The sequence below is a fragment of the Gymnogyps californianus genome, chromosome 3 (assembly GCF_018139145.2).
Source record: "Gymnogyps californianus isolate 813 chromosome 3, ASM1813914v2, whole genome shotgun sequence".
Taxonomy (NCBI): Eukaryota; Metazoa; Chordata; class Aves; order Accipitriformes; family Cathartidae; genus Gymnogyps; species Gymnogyps californianus.
This window is the reverse complement of record NC_059473.1, coordinates 34,694,342-34,713,481: the sequence shown is the minus strand read 5'-3', so window position 1 is coordinate 34,713,481 and position 19,140 is coordinate 34,694,342. Positions and strand designations below refer to the sequence as shown.

The following is a 19,140-nucleotide window of genomic DNA, read 5'->3' as shown; positions in this document are numbered from 1 at the left end:
GGAAACTGATTTAGGGGTTGTCTGAACTGTGCCTTAAAGAAAGCTATAGTTCTCCTAGAATCTATAGCAGTTGTTCAGATTGTTTCTTTCTCTCCACACCCATATGTATGATTTGAACAAGCTTTACGTAGCAAGACATGGAAATCTTCACTTGTAGGTGTATAGGTGCATGGGTGCCACCTGAAGAAGCCAGAACAAGGATGGCATGTTGTAGAAGTCCCACCTCTACCATCTAAGGTCCAGCATCACGCATAGGTTTTGTGCTTGTTCTCAGCACACAGTTGAATGTCATCCTACAAGCAGGCTGTGCTCTCTGAGCTTGGAGCACTTCCATGTCTTCACAAGCAAATTGTCTCCATATACCCATGTATTAATTCTCTACAGTTTGATATGAATGAATTTAGCAGCTGCAACTCCTTGCACCAGAGAAAATTATATGCAGGCTTGATCACTGCAGAACCACACCCCTGGCTAAAGAAGCAGCACAGAAGTTGGCATGGTGTGTTGGCCAATGGAAACTGGAAGAGTCAAAGCTCGGGAGTGGATGCGAGGTTAGCTTACAAACAGGTAGCCCTGAATATTCTGCAGGGGAGCTATTCTGTTTCTTCTCAAGCTCTGGCCAAAAGTGAAGTGGGTCAAAACTGCTTTTTCCATGTTGGTGATTATTAGTCCCCAGATACAGGTCTACCAAAGCAGTTGAGGGACTGCATGCTGTTAATGCATCCTCTTGCTGACCTGTAGACCCCCTCTGCTCTCATGCATTGGTAAAACATGTATGAAAGAAATGGTGGCCCTTTCCCCCCCAAAGAACAAGAGGCCTGTCACTGGCAGTTTTGTTCTGACAAAGGCACTTCCATGAGGGATGAGGAGTCATCTCTCCCAGTGGGCAATAAAGAACCTCCCAGCTGTGTGGTTTCTAGGCCTGTGTGCAGTTGGCTTTTTAAACCAACCAGTAATTTGAGTTCTGGTGCTTCTTTAGACTGCCTTGAGGCTGTTCCAATGCCAGCAAAGCATGCTGCTCCCTTTGCCAGGCTCCTTTGCAAAGTGCTGTGTCCTCCAATCAGGGCTTTGGTGTCCTGTGGGTGGCAGACAGAAGGGTGACTAGGAAGTACACTAGGGTAAGTGTAGGCCTCTGAGGGTGCAAAAAAACCTGGTTAGCCTGCAGGCTAGCTTTTATGAACAGATACTTTCTGTTTACCCAGTTGCCTCCAGCTCCTCCTGATTTTAATTTGCTTTTATTTTTAATTTTATTTTTGATGCACTGAACCTTGATTCTGAATCCCCCTTCAAGAAGGCAAGCATGAGCCACCATGCTACCTGCTTCCCTGCTGCAGGGCAAATACAGAGGGATTATGTTGGGAAGGGGGGTGAGGAAGGTCTTGCTGAAGGGAATGTTTATGTACATTAATTGCACAATGTATTGTTATTAGGCTGTGTATCATTTTGTGTTGACTTCTCTGCTTTCATTGTCTCTATTACCAATACAGCCCCTTTAGTTCACAACAGTGCTTGTTTACTTTGCTTCCTGCAAAATTCTGGCCAGTAGTGTGTGTTAGCGTGGAGACAGAGAAACGCCTTGCACAGTTAAATTTTCAAGGCAGTCCCCTTTTAAAGGCTTTCCTGGCAAGTTAGAGCACACTGAGGGCTGCCTAGTGTATGTCACTGTCCCCTGTAGTCCCTTCTCATTCTGATGCAGTCTCCAGCACTCCTCTGCAGCATGCTAGGCTGCTTTTCCACTCAAAGGAAGGAAACACTCAAGTAGATTCCAGGCCACAACAGACCAATAACCCACTGTTGAGACCTCACTGACCAGGGATGTTAAGTGCCTAACCCAGTCTAGGCTTACTGTGGTGCAGTGTGTGCCAGCGGGGAGATGGCAGGATGAGAATAAAGCAGTGGCTGAGAGGCATGTTACAAAACAGGAAAAAAAAGAAAAACATGAAGTTACAAGGTCAAATTATTTTATTTAAAGCCCTGCAGAGGCACTTCCATCCCTGGGAATCGATAGTAAATTCTCTTCTGCAAGTGTTGATTCTCAGAGGCACAAAATGGCTACCAAGCTCTGATGCACTGGAGAGGCAGGTAGATCTTCTCAAAGCCCAAGCACCCAGATCTCACGGTGGATGCTACCTGCTTGCAGAAAAAGAAATACCTACCTCCCATCTGGTTTTGTGGAGGTAGGATTCCTTTGGTCCTGTAAGTCAGTGTGGAGGAGGAAAGATCTTTGTTTAGCTCAGCTCTGGGAACAGGTGGAGTCTTTAGGTCACAATACCCACATTACCCTTTGATTCAAAGGGCTTGGTGTCCCTTCAGCTTATGGCTGAGTCACAGGAACCAAGAAGGTGGCATGTATTCCAACTGAGCTGGCCAGAGAGCACTTGTCTGCAACCACAGATGTCCTCTTCAAAAGGGAGAATGTATTGCCTTCCTGCATCAGGCTTGATGGTCTTGACTACATATTGGGTAAGACGGCACCTTGAGCTCTGCCTGACCCTATTTCCAGTCGCAAGTGTGCTGTGATTTCTGGTTTGTCTCCTGTCCCCCTCAATTCTCAGAGAAAAACCTTCCCTACAACGAAGCTTGGAGAGGATAAACAAGAACAGCAATTTGAAATGCTGATCCTCACCCTTGGGGGAGGCACAGTGGTGAGAGGAGGAAGAGCTCCTTGCAGGAGAGTCATTTGGTCAGCAGGAAGAATTCTTGAGTGCAATCACATTGTCCAGCAGGCGTAAATAAGAGCAATCAGCAACCCCATGGCCACAGCAAGGGCAGCATTCTTGCGATTTTCCTTACGAAGCACACTCAGTTCTTTCTCTGGGAAACAAACAAAAACCTTGCCTGTAAATGTTCCTGTTGCTGCTACATCTCCTTTCAAAACTGTCTTAAAAGCACAATGCTACCTTGGCCACGGGCAACTCTTTTGGGATCAGTATGCAAAGCTGCCAATTATAAGATGTACTGAACAGGAAGTAAACTAGCGGGAACCCTTTCATTTGCTAACTCCCATCCTGTCAATCTCAGTAGCTGTGCTTGGGAATACTTGAGTACCAGACCAGTTCCTGTTCACAAATGACCTTGTTCTAGGACCCTACTAAGGACAGAATGCGTCATCAGAATAGTTGCTTGTTCCCTAAGAGGATGAAGAAGACAGAGGGTAGAGATAGCAGAAGATATTTCTACTATTTTCTAGACATAACAGCCTGGTACCTTTTCCTCGTGCTTAAATTTACTTAAATACAACTGTGGCCACCTTTGAATGTTGCAGAATCTGGGTTTCTTTGTGCCCGAGAAGGATGAGTGTGGAACAAGTCTGAGCCTGGACACTCATTCTGTTGGGGTCTGCAGCTTTTTAGAGACAGGTCCCTTTCCCTGGCCCTCGTTAACAAAAGAACCATACTGCAGAGAGAGGAAGGAAGTGGCTACCAAAGAATGGAGTCCTACTGATCTCCATTTCTGTTCTGTTCCCTTTACTGAAGAGGAGAACCCCATTCTCGCTAATTCTGTTCCACAAGACTTTGCTGGTGGTATAGGCAAGAAGTGGGCCTACAGCACTACCCACTGCATAGCCAAACAGCAATGATTATTTTGCAGGGCAAGGTTGGGTGCAGACTGTCTCCAGAGCCAGACCGCTCTTGCTGCTGAATTCAGCTGCAGGGACTGCACAGGTTACTACCTCTACAGCCTCCACTGCCTCTACACTAGCAGCCTCCAGCAGGAATGCCCCGGTGCTGCAGGTTTCCAAACTGGCGCTGGTATCAAAAGAGGCTTTTAGCTGTTCTTTCTGCCCCCATTCTTCATGTAGTACCAACATTCTCATACAACCCCAGAGCAAACTGCTAGAATCCGCAAGGCTACAGAGGAGGTGGTAGGGGCAGGAGGTCACATAACCCCAAGCACAGCAGGGCCATCTTAAACTGATGGAGCAATGCCACTGTCAGCAACTGCAGTTTGTGGCCTCAAGTGTGTCAGCTGGAATAAGCAGAGATTTAATGAGAGGCCATAGCAGTGATCTAAAAAGAGTGTGTGCACATGCACTGTTCTGTTCCAGGAGGAGCAGCCATCACCATTAGGTGAGGCTGTTGCTGCTGTCTGAGCAATGTGTCAGATTGCTCTGTTGATGCTAGCAGCGATGGCTGACTGCTGGTACAAGGGTGGCAGCGATGTGCAGAGTCTTCTGCCATCTCTAGTGGTAGACCCTTAGGGAACAGCTTTGAATCTGGTTAAAATAACTGTTAGTCTTCTGGAAACAGTCCTTTAACATGAGTTAAAATTACTAATTTGCTGGCCATACCCCAGCTTTCAACTCTCCAGGCCTAAAAGAACACTTATGCTTCTTTCCCTTGTGTGAGCTCTGGTGCTTGCACTGCTGCAGAGTACTGTCAAGCAGTTACCACACAGATCAACACCAGGAGCCTGAAGACGTGCAAAGCAGCATCCCTAGCAGAATGGAAGTGCTGTCAAATGTGCGGTAGCTCAGAGGGACTCTCATTTTAGCTGTCTACAGCAGGACTTGCAGCAAGGAAAGACCCTGGCTCTCTGGAATTGCAGGTAGCACATCAGTGTGAATCCCTATGCTCGTGTGCTGAACGGCCCCAGAAACTGATGCAGTGAAAACCTTCCCCAAAGAAGGTATACTTTGCTACACTCCAGATAGCACTTGCCAGCTTGCTTAGCAAGCCTCTATTAAAAAAGAGGAAAAAAAGAGGGGGGGATGTTAAAAGCCACTCAAGTCAATCTGTTGGCTAAGATTATCTAAAGAATGGTAATTTGGGGTATGTGAAAGGAACATCTTTCCCCCCTCATTAGCTGATGCTTATTTTTTTCCCTATGATAGCACAGCTCAAGCAGGAGGATCCAGACTCCTATTATAATATGCTGACTAGATTTCCCTCAGTCTAGCTCCCTTTGGTTGAGCCTAAATTCAAAGGCAGAAGTCAGAGGTTGCAGGAGCTTGAAGACGAAGCTAAGCTGCAGCACTGATCCCATCCAGCCCAGAGGGACCATTTTTAATGAAGCTCTTACCATAGTTGTCAGCTTTGGTCATTAGTAAGTTTCTCTCTCTCTCCAGTGACTTTCTGTAATGAGAAGAGGAGTTCATTACCCTGCGAGGCACAACACAGCCTATTTCTTTGCTTATATGATGGAAGAGAGACTGTCCCACTGCCGGGGATATCTGCTCACAGAATGAGCCCCTCACCCTTCACTGTGGAGAGGTGACAGTTTAGAAACCCCCAGCTGTGCAAGAAGAGATGCAGCAGTTTTAGATTATTTTTTCCTTCCCCCAAACTGCTTCATCTCTCCTTTCAGGACAGTGGCAGTGTACACAAGCAGGCTAGAAAGGGGTGTGTGTGTCAGAGAGCCGCCTACTCTGTTACCCCACGCAGGGTAGGAAGTTCTGCCACAGCTATGGGATGGGGCACAGTCCCTACACGCTCTCTGCAGGATCCTGCCCCTCCAGCACATTGGCTCAGTGCTGGAATGCTAATTCTTCTCACCAACTGAAGCTAGGATCCTTCTGTCAGAGGTATCCAATTTACACAAATTGGTCAACTCAAGGAAACGAGCTGAAGCCAAGCCCAGGAACAACCAGTTAAACAACCAGTTATTAGACCGAAGACTCAGGATAATAACAATAAAGAGTAAGTCAGGCCAACCCCACCCTTGTCTTAAACTGCACAAGATGATTAATTAATATACAGTTTAAAATATAAAAGCAAAACAAATTGCCTGAAAGCAGCAGCATTTCCATTATGGCAGTGAGGATGCGGTCACTCCTTTCAGACTGTGTGCATATAAATAAACACGCACTAACAAATTATCTCCTGGTTCAGGGCAGACAGAGAAGGCAGTAAGTGTAACAGAGTTTGCTGTTCCCCTTGGGGCAGAGCAAGAACCTGTAGGAGGAAAGAGACCCAAATCTATGTGTACAGCTAGTTAAGTAAGGGATGGCCAGAAAGCAAGCTATGTCAGAGCAGCAAGAGAGGAAAGGGCTCTTAAAGGCAACTGGGGAAAGGCAATGGGGAGTGCAGCCAGGAGGAAGCGAGAAGACAGGTTTACCAACATGACTGAACTGCTACTTAGAAGCATGCCTTGTGAAAAGAGTCAAGAGAAGAGGCTTTGAGAACAAGACATGAAGAAACCATGACAACTGAAATTCAAAATGGGAAAGCAGAGCTCTCCTTTGTGTACTACTCACTGAATCAATAATTTTGATCATGGTACTTTCCTTCAGGGTTTTTCAAATGGTCTGGATTAGGGCAACAGAATTTCTGTTTCCATCTCCATACAAGTTCTAAAATTCAGAAAAGGCAACAGGAATCCCTATTCCTTATTCTTTGCTCTAGGCCCTGTATTTCAGAGAGAAATCATACAGGTATATTCCATCCTGTCAAGCTACCACAACTGTAGGTTTAGTTGTTGTCCACCTAAGTACCAGATAAAGAATACAGACAGTAAACATAAGCAGAGTTTGGGCCTATAAAAGGACTGTTGAGATGAGGAGCTAGAGAGATGAGGGACAGGAGGAGGCAGGACCCTGTCCAAATACTGGCAGAGAGAGAGTGGAAAGGAGGAACAAAGAAGTTAAGCTGAGGCTGGTGTCAGGGTGTGGAGATGTCACCACTGCTAGGATCATTTCTAACTGGGTTCTCTAGGACAGTACTGTAGAGCAGACACCAGGACCAACAGGATCGTTCCCTGGGCCTATGATTGAGCTTCCCAGCCTTTTTTGCTAGGAGCAGAGCAGTAGGATGCTGGTGACTGGAAGAATGTCCTCACGCAGAGATCTGAGAATCAGCTGGGAAATCTAGGATCTCTTGCTTCACACTAGAGAAATAGCAGGTTCTGCCTGTGTCTGCTACAAAATCCAGGTCAAAGGCCTTGCTTGAGTCCCAACTCTAGAAGCCTACAGTTGCCTCTTCTGTGTCAATGACGGATTTCAGGGGAATTGTCCCTCCTCCCTTTCCCAAGGAAAGCCAGTGTATCACTGCATCCCTACATCCAGACAGATCTGCAACAGAGGCACAGATAGAGTAATTTCCCTCAGCCCCTTTCGCAGTTGCATCCCAGCCTGGTTTGGCCCTCAGTAGTAGTTGCTGCACATCTCCCCTGACTGAACTCAGGCAGCTTCGGCAAGGCTTGAGTAGCAGTGCAGTGAACCTTTGCCAGACTCGCAGAGCTGTTTCCTAGCAGGCCAGGAGCCAGCTCTGTAAATGAACTGGCAAGTTTTGGGCACTGCTTGGCTGGTTGTGGCACAAGCTGGAGAGTGAGGCTGTTGATAAGATAAAGCGCTCTCCATATATTACTGAACTTCTCACCCTGGCAAGTTCCCCAAGTAAGCTCCAAGCTGGGGGAAGAGAATCTTGTCATGGGGAACCACGCATTCGCATCCCTTCAAGAGCCCTTGCTCAGTAGTACAGCAGGATGACAGCCAGCTGAAGTGCACAGCCACAGCTGTGAAAGGAGGTGGTCATCAATACCTTCCTTCAGGACTGAGCTTCTCCCTGCGCAGTTTAAGGTCCACCTCCTCCATGCTCTGTCTGCAACGTGCCAGCTTCTCCTCCAGTCCATCAATCTGAAAAAACACCACACCAGTCACTGTCATTTCCTCTGCCAGCTAACATGGATCCATCCCCACTCAGATGGGAAGGGTGGCAGCTCAGCCACTCCACCTCCTTCCTCCCCAAATCAAGGGACGAACAGCCCCAGCTCTGTGTAGAGATCACAGCACAGAGAGCCCATCACCTCCCAGATCAGCCTGTATTATACCCAGGCAACTGTGACATTGTAATCCCAGACACAGCCAAGCCAGCTCTAACACTCCCACTTGTGTGGCTGGCCAGCGCCTTTTTGCAAAGATCTGATCCTGTTCCAGCCTGTTCTAGTTTCTTTGCGTGTGGCTCCACAAGCAAAGATGTAATCTAAGGCATCTTTGTGCAATTAAAAGAGGATAAAATGAGAGAGACTGGCCTTGGCCAGCCTGAGGGACAAGGTCTTGATTTAGTACTGTGAACGGATACAGAAGTTCATGGGAGGTGACTACAAAGCACCCTCAGCTGTCTGGTTGGGTGAAGAGGGGACAGAGGGAAAGCACTGATACCTACTGTCTCTTTTACCCAACTAAATCTACAACAGGAACAGCAGTCTGCACAGTATGCTCAAGAGAGCATTCACCACCGCCTCCACACCTTTTGGCAGCAACGTATTCCCATGCAGAAAAACACTGGTCATCTCCTTGTGTCTCCTTGTCAGGTTTCCTAACAGCCACCCTCCCCCCGTGTCTTCCTGTGGAGGGGAGTAACTGTGGATAAGTACAAGAGGGCTGATCTACTTGTGTGCAAATGGATTGCCCAGGAGGGAATCCTGCCATGGACAACAGTTCTCCTGGGAATCATTCCTCTTTTCTGCATGGCAACCAGAGCATAGACATCTTTAGGACAACTTTGTCCTTCAGGCTTGCTTCCAGCAGGGAAACAGCGGGACTAATCACATAATATGAACGCAACATCCTAGACTGAAAGAAAATGGCCTCGGTGTCCTGAGGTGGCAATGACCTCTCTTTTTAGCTACTTAGCGCAACACGCCTGCTGTGTCTGGTTCTCCAAGCAAGGCCAAGGCCGGCTAGATGGCTGGCAGCATGGCCTCTCTGTGGTGGGAGCCTTCACAAACCAGAAACTAAGAGGCAGCACGGTCCCAGGTAAAGTACTGAGATGGAATGAGACACCAGCTGCTTGGACATCAGCCTCAGAGGTGGCCCAGAGCACAAACACTCCCATAAACAGTGATATGGGAAACAAAATCAACGGTATTGCTGCTTTGGGGATCAGCTCTGTCCTGAGCTCATCAGCAATCTCGCACCTTCTGCTCAGGAAAGGCAGGCAAGCGTTATAAATAAGCAGGATGGGAGAAGAGGCTTGATGTAAAGGGGAGAACAAAGCAGACTGCGAAAAGGAGTTTAGCCAGTGAGCTGAACAGTCTCACTGCAAGGAGCACAGCAGAGCTGGTGAGGGGGCCGCATATAACAAGGCTCAAATAAACCTTTGCATCTTACCAGATAGCAGTTTCAAAGTCCCTTGTTATTAGGCAACTCTGCCAGGGCTGTTGAGATGCCAAGCTCCCCAGAGGCACCTGCGCAGCTTCCCGAGCCCAAGGGGAGCACCAAGGCACATCACCCGATCTCAAAGCACAGGGAATGGCACTTGTGTTTGGCAATCCTTGCATTTGCCTGGATGGGGACACAGATATTTTTGAAGCACCTTAGCTGAAAATGCATTCGGTCAGGGCAAAGATAATTGTCCTCCTCCATATCCAGCTGTGCCAGTTAAGAATGTTAACTCCAGCTGCTCATCACTATCTGTCATCCAGTAAAGCTCAGTCAGTGAGATGCATTGCCCTAGTCTGCTTCAGGGCCAACCAAGGGCTTCAGCCAAGTCAGCTCTGACCACACTTATCAGCAAGTTAATTTAATGGCAGAGTGCAGTAGAGTGGAGGTGGGGTGCCCATCCAGTCCAATTTAAGAATGACTATCTCCGTCACCAGTTCCTACTGTTTGCAAATGACTGTCTCTGCTCCCTTACCTGTTGGAAACCCTCATACACACACAGAGCATGTGTTACCTGGCTCCTCCTTAGCCAGTAAACTTATTATAATGCACCATGCCTTCTCTGGAAACATGTTTAAAAACCATGTTAAATAATACAATTTAATGAGAGCTTTGGTTAGTCAGCTGCCAATCCCACCACTAAATTAGCCATGTCACTGCACTTCCTATCCTCTCCTCCAGAACTGCTCTTCCTGCTCAGTTTGCAGTTGCTCTCACTAGTACATTCTCTGCCCATACTTCCGTCATTTCATGAGACATAACAAGAGGATATTCCGCCCAACTCTGCCAATGCTTTTACTTTCTGCTGACTAAAAATCTCCAGATTCCACATAATACTTTAAAAGTTTCAACTGGTTTTACTGCTCTTAAATCAAAACCAAAGTTTGGGTCCCCTGCTGGAGAGCAATAATTTGCTAATAAACCACATGCCCTAGAACTGCACCATCAGCTTTGCTGAGCTGGGGGCACAAGGGACAGAAAATAATCAAAAAAACGCAAGGAAGGAGGAACAGATTGCTGAATGAACAAAATATTTTTCCTCTGGAATCTCACTATTTCTTTTCTGCAGGCTAGTCTGGGGCATTAGGGATTGTAAGGAAGGACAAGAGTGAGGATTCCCAGATGTTATCCATTCACTGTGCCTCAGTTTCCCTACTTATAAATTAGGACAATACTATCTGCCTCCTGGAAGTGGCTCATTTACACAAGGAGCCTCAGACATCGACCCAAACTATGGGCAGAGCACTATCTTGATATGTCAGTGCCACTGCCTCACTTGGGATTTGGGATCTGTTCCTGCAAGCTAGGAGTCTCTCAGCTACTCAGCCATCCAAGTAACTTTCACTGTAGGGCAAACGAAAGAGAGCAATAGAAAATAAGCACAGGGAGAAATCAGAGTAATGCCTGGGAATTACTGATTACTCTCTGGGCTGCTGAAGAAACTCCCAGGGAGGCCATAGCCTGTAAAGCTGTAGCACAAGAAAACCTGTAGAGCTTTGGCATAATTCCCTGCAGCAGCTCTCCAGGAGAGCAATCCTAGAAGCAGGTGCATACCTGAGCTTGTTGCGGACGGAAAGCTTTCCCTCCTACTAACTAATACATGAGAAGGTTAGCTGGGGTATATACCTAGGCCTACTGGAAGCCCGCATGAAAACAAAGAGCCAAGCTTGCTTAGCTGAACCGTCACTGCACTTCACACTGGCTTATCTTTTTAGTGGCAATCTCAGCACAGTGGCTTATAAGCTCCAAAGACAAACCCTTGCTCCTTCTGGCTCTCCTTTCCATGAAGAGGATCATTTGGGATGGAGCTGAAGTGCAGCATGCAGAAAGCTCACGACAACTCCTCAGGTTCACATGGCGTGTATCAGGGACACAGGACTTGACTCACGGCAACATCTTTAAGTAGTGTCAGCTAAAAGGGGCAAGTGAAACAGGTGCTTCACATCCAGGCAGCAGCTCGGGGCACACAGAGATGCCCTTCCGCTCCTCAAGAGCCACTCCAGAAAGTCAAGTAGCAGCTTTGGATGCACACGGGGACCTAAGACCAGATGCCTCCCTTGCTCCACAAGGTATGACAAGGCATTGAGCTATTTTTGTTGAATTCTGGCAACACTCGTTCACAATCTGGAGACCTGTTTAAACTAGAGAGACCCGGAGTGGATTTCAATACAAACTGACTTACATGCTTATTATAAATCTCATTTGTTGGGACCATCTTGGGCAGGGAGCCCAAAATGGCTCACATAAAGGCAGAGACAAAGAGAGAAGAGAAAAAGCAGCAGCTTTGCTTAGAGTTGAGCTGGATCCCTTTTAATACATTTTGTAATGAATTAGTAAAAGCTTTCTTTCCAGCAGAAAGGCTAAAAGCGCTTTTCAAGAACTGCCATCCACCCTCTGCTTTTATGAATTCCCTAATTAAGATACTGGCAAAGAGCCATATCACACATACGTCAACATCCAACAGCGTTAGGTAATGAGGTTTTCATCTTCTGACCCTCATAAAACAGATCAAAGCCAACTGAAGAGGTGGGGGCAAAGAAAGAAAACCTTCCCCAAGCAGTCTTCTCATGCCTTGTCACCTGCCAGCACACTTGAGCTGTTCTTTTCACAGAAGAATTAGTGGTTCCTGCATCCACAAATTTGGCTGGATTATTAAAATCAGTCCAGCAGAAATGAGTTTTGTTTAAATTCAAACGCTAACTTGCAGTTCATGGACACACTTCCATTTTCACCATGCTCTTGGAATCATTTTGCACGCTGGCAAATAATTTTGCAGATGCTGTCCCTACAGCGTGCTTGGAAATATTTACCAGGCAAGCTACTACATAATAGAGGATGATCCACCAGCAAAGTCTAAGATAAATCCTGCAGATCAACCCTCTGTGTTGGTAAAGGAGAAAGGGCTGGATCCTACCTGCATCTCCTCCTTCAGCCTTGCAGAGACTATCCAGTTAGCCAGCCCACCCTGCCTCAGCTCAGACCACCAGCTTTGCAGGACAGCACACAGACGTGACCACATGGCACAACCCACAGCTTTTTGAAAAATCCTGTAAGAACAGCTTTACTGAGTAAAGACTACATTGGCCTTTTCCCTATTCTTTATGCTCTTGCACAGACACTGATCAGCCACTGCCGTGTCAGAAGCAGCAATACATGTGACAATAATTTCTCCAAACACACACTCGACATTTTGCAGCTGAGGCACTGCCCAAGCGCAGGGTGTTGTCTTTGCATTTAATAGCTCCACTTTTTTGCTTCCGTGATTTTTTTTCAGTTGTTGTCTGAGCCACAAGTATATTTTTAAGGGCTACAACATCCTCTGGCAAGGAGTTTCACAGCACAGCCACAAGTTATGGGAAGAACCAAACCCTCCTGTTTGTTCTGCACTTGTCAGCTGCTAGTTTTATTTGATAGCCCTAATTTTGTATAAACAAAGAATGAACATTCACTGTCAAAAGTTACAAATAGCATGCAGAGGATATAGACCTATACTGGGTCGCCTTGCAGTCATGTTTTCAAGCTTAAAAGGACCTGGTATGCTTAGTTGTTTCTTGCATAGAAGTTTTCCACACCTTTGATCATCCTCATCACTCTCTTAAGCTCATTCCATTTTCACTATTTTGCTACAAAATAGACCAGCCTTCCCAGTTTCATTTTCCTGACAAGTTTCCTCAAGAAAGTTCTGTGCAGCTCAGCATTGTCAATAGGGCTGCCTGTCGAAAGGCTACAGAGCTATATGAAAGGAGAAGTGGCAGGAGTTTAAACCACCACAACATTATGCAGACACATTTATATCAGTTTAAACCAGGTCATATCAATTACACCTGCAATTTGTAAGTGCAAGCTAATCTCATAAGTGTCCATATAGAAAATTGCATTCATTTAGCATCATGACTTCAGATAAACAAGCATGACTCTGCCTAGATTAGGCCTTTCACAGCTAACCATGCATCATGTCATATTAAGACTCGTTTGGAAAGTTTTCTTTACAATCATAACAGCTCAGAAGGTAATACTGAACTGAATAAAAGTTTAAATTATGAAATCAATATCTTGGTTGTCATGCATTCTGACACCTGAAACACAGCCCTCTCTTCCTCTGGCTTAAAGGGATTTTGTTTTCTTCCTCCCTAACTTCTATTCAGTACCTTTCTCATCACTGCAAGGGGGAAGGATTTTATCTTTTAGTAGTATCTTTGCACTGAGAGGTTAAGTTTTCATCTGTAACACACCAAAGAAGAGTAGTTCTACAATCCTTTCAGAAGTAGTGTGTTCTATCATGACAACTTCTAAAAAAAAAAAACCAAACAAAAACTAGAGCTACCACAAGTCCCCAAACACTTTGCAAAAATTTTCTGTGGCAGCTAAAATCAGTCCCTTTTCATTCTGTGACCAGCGGGTCCCTGACAGGCTCACCCTTTTTACCACCTCTCTTTTTGTAAGGCAGACCCTACCATCTCAACTCTCCTTGTCTGTCACATCTCAAAAAATGACAACCAAAAATTCATTATTTCAACTCTCCCCACTAGGCTTACTGAAGAGAAGCCTGGACAGTCAGCACGCTCTCCTCTAGACTCCCTTTGGTGGTTATGTTTGGGTTAGAGTGCCCAGAAATGTCTCTTTCTCTAATGAACACCGAAACAGACCAGAAGACTACTATAAACTGAACTCCCATTCATATGACACAGTAGAACACGCATCTTTACATTACTGGCTGATGACACATACACAGCAAGCGCCAAGTCCTTTCCCTGGCCTTTCTACCCTGGCTATGTTGGTCTGTTGTGCCTATGCTCATCTGAAAGACTTCAGGACAGAGAGGCGACCAGTTAGATTCACTGAATTGATTCTGCCCCATTTCAGCCATTTGTCAGGAAGATTCAGGCTTTTGCTGTCCCCAAAGTACCCACAACCCACAGACTTGAACTATGGGCTCTCCACGACATCCTCCAAGTCAGTCCAGATAGCACTGTTCAGTGCAGAAGCCAGAATGAAGTATGCTTCAGAGAGACCTTAACTAACATGCCTCAGTTTGTTAATACAAATGTAAAGCTTAAACAAAGCTTACCAGCAGCCCTCCTGCCACTCAGGAGATTACAAAACACCCAAGCCCAACAGTAAAAAGGCAGCTTTAGAAGGAAGGCATAGTCTTAAAAATCAGTCTTCTCCCCTTCTCCTTGCTGTGATTTACAGGCACCTCATGTGCTGGTTTATCGCTGGGTTCCTCAAAAGCAGCAGCCTGTGCCCAGCACACTGCTGACTTTCACCGCACGCAGGCCAGGCCACGCACAGATTTGCTAGCTAGGGGCAAGAGCTTGCCACAGCACTCTCCATGGGCGCACGCACTTACTGCCTCTCCCTGCACTGGCTCAAAGGCTCAGCAGGAGCAAGGGCACCAAACGCCATCACCCAGTCAAAGGCCTGGGCCGGAGGACGGGGCACCGAGCTTCCCGCTCGCGGGCAGGCCCGGCAGAGGCAGCACCGCCTCAGCCTCCTCTGCTGCCATCGCACATGAAGATGGCGGCCAGGCCCGGCACCAGCACAGCGCAGCCTGGTCGGGAGCGGCGTCCCTGAGCCCCCACTGCCCGGGCCCTCCCCGACACCCACCGCTCTCCAGGGAAACACTGCTTCGGCAGTGGCGGCGGCGGCGGCAGCCGCCTCGCCTCGCCCCTGCCAAGCCCGGCTGGGCCGTGCCCCGCACCGCCGCCCCCCCTCACCTCCCGGGCCACGCTCAGCCCCTCTCGGCTCCTGCCCATGGTCCCCGGCCCGACCGGAGCCGCGCATGCGCAGGCTTCCGCTCGGCGCCACCGCCCGAGCGCGGCCACGTCCGCGGCTGCCCCCATCTTTGTGAGGGGCTGCGCTGTGGGGCTGCCGCCATCTTGGTGAGGGCGCTGCTGCCCGGCCCTCTTTGGCGAGGACGCCGGGGGATGGCGGCGGCGGCGGCGGCGGCGGCGGCGGCTCTGGCCCTGTGAGCCCGTTTTTGCGTGGTTTGAAGACAGCCGAGGATGTACGGCAGGGTGGCCCGTGGCAATCTGAGCGGCGCCTGCTGCTTTGTGCAGGCGCTGCCCGTAGCCAGGTCTGCCTGCTCCAGTAGCGGCGGATGAGGGCTGGTTGGGGAAGGCCCAGCAGGCCGGGAAGTCAAGGTGGGACCTCTTGGTCCCTCTCGGACCTGCCTTGTCCTGCCTCTCCACCCCTCAGAGACCCTTGCTCCCTTGTGGTGGGTATTGGCGGGGGTCTCCAGTGTGCTCGCTGGCCGGGCATGCTCTCTGGGCCTGTGAGAGGGCAAATCCAGACTGATCAGTTGGTTTTCCCCCAAGGGGAGCCAGCTCGATCCTGCTTCGAGCTTCTGCGCTGCTCAGGCCACTCCAGCCCAGCTCTTGTATGGCTGGGGGTTGGGGCTCACCTAGAAAGAGGATGATCTCTCAGAAAAGCAAGGCACCAACAGGACCGTTGTTTTGCTGTGTGTTAAGATCACTGAGAACTTCAGGTTGTCCTTGGGGCTTCCTTCCCAAACACTAGCTTTATGCTAAAGCAGCTGCAGGAAAAGCCAGCTGTTTGATCTACCAGGAGATAGCACTTTGTGCACGCTAGCCAGTTCATTGCAAGATGCTAATCACAGTGTTACATACACGTGGCAGCTTTTGTCCTGACCCAAGAAAGCTTTTTATGAAACACTGCTATCTTGTATTAAAAAAAAAAGAAGCAAGAAACACCACTGAAATGCATCTGTCTTCAGGATAGGACATGACCGCTACATGACAGAGAACAGCAGAGCTATTTGCTGACCAAAAAATGGAAGGCTGGGCAGCAGCAGCATTTATTAGACACACAGACTGAATTTTCATTTTGGCTAAATACCCTCTGCTGACTGAAATTTTGCTAGGATGGCAGGAATGCAGATGCCTGTCATAGAAAGAGTGATAATACTAATACCTAATTAGTGTGTTTCACTTTTCTTTCAAAAAAAACCCCTACATTTTTACTACGGGAGGTGGCATGTGTTGGTAACAACATCAGTCTCATTTTCTCTCTGGAGAAAATGAGGGATAGCTGTACTTTTCTCTGCTTCCCAATCTGGTACTTGACTCTATGTTACAGAGCCTACACTGCTGAACCCAAAGGAGCCAGAACTCCCACCTCCAAGGTGAGACACAGATAACTGCTTTCCACGCAGAAGCAGCTCAGTCAGAAGGCAGTAAAGCAGCTGAGTAGGACCCAGCCAGCAGTCCTGGGAAAGCACAGCACCAGGGGGAGGGAGAGAATGAAGAAGTGGGAGAATGTTATTTTTTCCCCTCTTAGACAGAAGACTTGCTTAGTGAGTGTAAATACAATCTTAAAACGCATAGAGGTTTGAAGAAAACCCATCTGTTATGGTTTGCAATGGGACAAAATAGCCATCAGTTCAGCAGAAAGCATTTTCTCCTCTACAAAGGTGAGTATTGTTTCAGGGGAGGACTGTCAATTCTCACATACGCGCTTCTCCACAGAGAGACATACATATACCATTTTGTGGGCAGACGAGCGTGACCTTTGTTGTCACATCTTTTGGGAAGACAGAAAAGGGGAACTGGTTCCTCCCTCACAGGCAAGCCACCATTGCAAGCAGCAGTTTTCAATTCACGTGTTACTCCTCCTGTCCCTCCTGAATCCATCAAACTGATAACCTCATTATGCCTGTCACCTGGTCTTGCGTCTCCTGGTTCTGCCCTCAGCTGGCACCCTCTCTTCAGCCTTTCCTGTGTTACAACTTCATTTCCTTTGTAATGTCATTCAGGTCATCTACGCGCTGACGCAAGAAAGACAAACTCTTCCTTTTCCTCAGCAAATTTATAATCTTTTCCTTCTTGAAACCTGAAGAACAGATCTGGAAGTTTTTCACGTGCAATGACATCAGCTTCTCTATTTTAGAATATCCACAGACATGAGTATAAATTTGAACTACTCCATATCAAGTGGCTGCTGACTGGCCACAAGCATATTTAAGCTGGAAATCAGAAGTTTCTAGCTGTGAGAGCAATCAGATTATGGAGCACACCTCCTGCCAGACGGGTAAGAGGAAAAGAATGAAATAGTTTTCAGTAAGCTCTTGAATGGGATGGTCTAACACAAAGCCTGTAAGAGAAAGGCGCAGGATGTTGTGATGTACGGGTGAACACTGAATAACATATCCAGTAATGAGACCGGATAAGGCCCTGGTGAGACCTTGCTCAGGGTCTCTGATTAGGCAGTCCCTACTGCGTTGGCGGTCACATCCCTGCAGCCAAAATGAGTGATGAAGTGACTTTAGAAACTAAAAATTACACAAGTGTCAGTCTGAAAGGAACGTTCAGAAGTCACTCCATCTACGTGCCCAGAGGCAGGATCAGATACACTGATGCCACCCAAGCAGGTGCTTGCCTTACCTGCCCTTAACACACGCCAGGGATGCTACCACCTCCTCAGTACCTGTTACACTGCTCATTGACTGATAGCTGGGAAGATTTCCCTCCTCTTTATAACCTAATTGAGCTTGTTGCGTCTTGACCTATTCTCAGGAGACATGGGGAACAATTGATCAGCATCTTTCTTATATATTTGAGGTTCATTATCATATTGCGTCTTCTGTTTTCTCCCTGCTAGACTCAATCCTCTTCTTTCAACCCTATGCGTTTTGCACCTCTTATACTGTTTGTTACCTTCCTCCAGTCCAAACCTAGACTAAGCCTCTCTTAGCCTGTCCAAGTTGTGGGTATTGAGAAGGCAAAAAATTACCTCCTTTGTCTTATAGGCAATATGGCCTAGTAATACAGCCAAGAATTAAATTTGCCTTTTTATGTAATACCTTCACAATGGCGATTCATATTTAGTTCATGGTCCTGTAACTCCTCAAGCTGTTTCCTCAGTGGTGGTCTAGCCAGCTGTTCCCCATTTCTTTACTGGTGCATTTAATTTTTTCCCCTTCTCAGTGCAGTGTTTTGCACAGGTTTTATGGAATTTTAGCTGGCTGATTGTGAGCTGTTTCTCCAATTTGTCAAGATCATTTTTTTTCCTACCCTGCCTTCAGTCTTGCAAGCTCTTCCAGACTTGGGGCCAGCTATGTATTTTATAAACATACTTTACTTCATCATCTAAGTCATTGAGGAAACTAGTTGATAGATCTGGCCAGGCACCCCTGGGACTGATCTCTGTAAGTCCTCCTGGTCTGATGGCAAACTACTGATAACTGGTTTCAGAGCGCATACCCATGACAAATACCATACAGGATTGTTTCAAAAAGCCTTACTACGCATCAGGATAGCCTGCATTGCTGGACCTCTCTCCACTATTCCAGTTACTGTGGCAAAGAAAGTTAACCGGTTTGAAGAGATTTGTTCTTGGCTTTCTCTCTGTTGGCTTTTTCTTATCACCTGATTATCTTTAAGTGATAACAAATTGACTCTTTCATAATTTGTTCCACATTCATTGACGAGATGGAAAGGTAATGACTGAGGGCTGAGGAATCAACATTTTCAAGAAGGTTTAGGGACACTTGCTGATTTTTATCAGGGCACTGCTGACTTTGAGGGTAATTTAATAGAACAGACATTAAGTCTTCACTAGTAATTAAGTCTTTACTAGTAAATTAAACAATGTCAGGAAACGTTCCCAGAATACAAACTCAATCATCAGAATTAAGCGTCAGCACACTGCCGGCATGGTTTGGCTTGGTCCCACTAGGACTGTCCCAGACATTTTCCAGGCATGATTTGGGAGTTATCATAGGCAGAGGACCATTCCCGATGATAGGCTTTTGCATGAGGTCACTCTGTTTCAGAGGTGAAGAGAGTTTAATAATATGGATGTGAGCCATTCGGTGCTAGTTTGCAGGATGTGTCTAGGCGAATGTTCCTGGGCACTCCTGATTTACTACCTTTCTACCTCTTTTTGCCTTCTCCATCTGCAAGATTCACTGTGCTTTGTAAGCACAAATGAATCAGTCCTCTGACAAGTCTGAGAGGAAGCTGAGGCCAGACATCTCACTTTATAGATGTGAAAAGTGAGGCAGTATCTGACCCAATCTC

The 19,140-nt window shown here is 47.1% G+C and overlaps 1 protein-coding gene across 1 annotated transcript; it reads right to left on the bottom strand.

Annotated features, from left to right (window-relative positions):
* Positions 1–1,797: 1,797 nt before the first annotated feature.
* On the bottom strand, positions 1,798–14,856 carry CCDC167 (coiled-coil domain containing 167). Its single transcript, XM_050894200.1, has 4 exons — positions 14,818–14,856; positions 7,479–7,573; positions 5,023–5,075; positions 1,798–2,814 (listed from the first exon to the last, which is right to left on the bottom strand). The coding sequence occupies exons 1-4, from the start codon at positions 14,854–14,856 to the stop codon at positions 2,711–2,713; spliced, it is 291 nt and encodes a 96-aa protein (XP_050750157.1). The 3' UTR covers positions 1,798–2,710.
* Between the last annotated feature and the right edge of the window lie 4,284 nt (positions 14,857–19,140).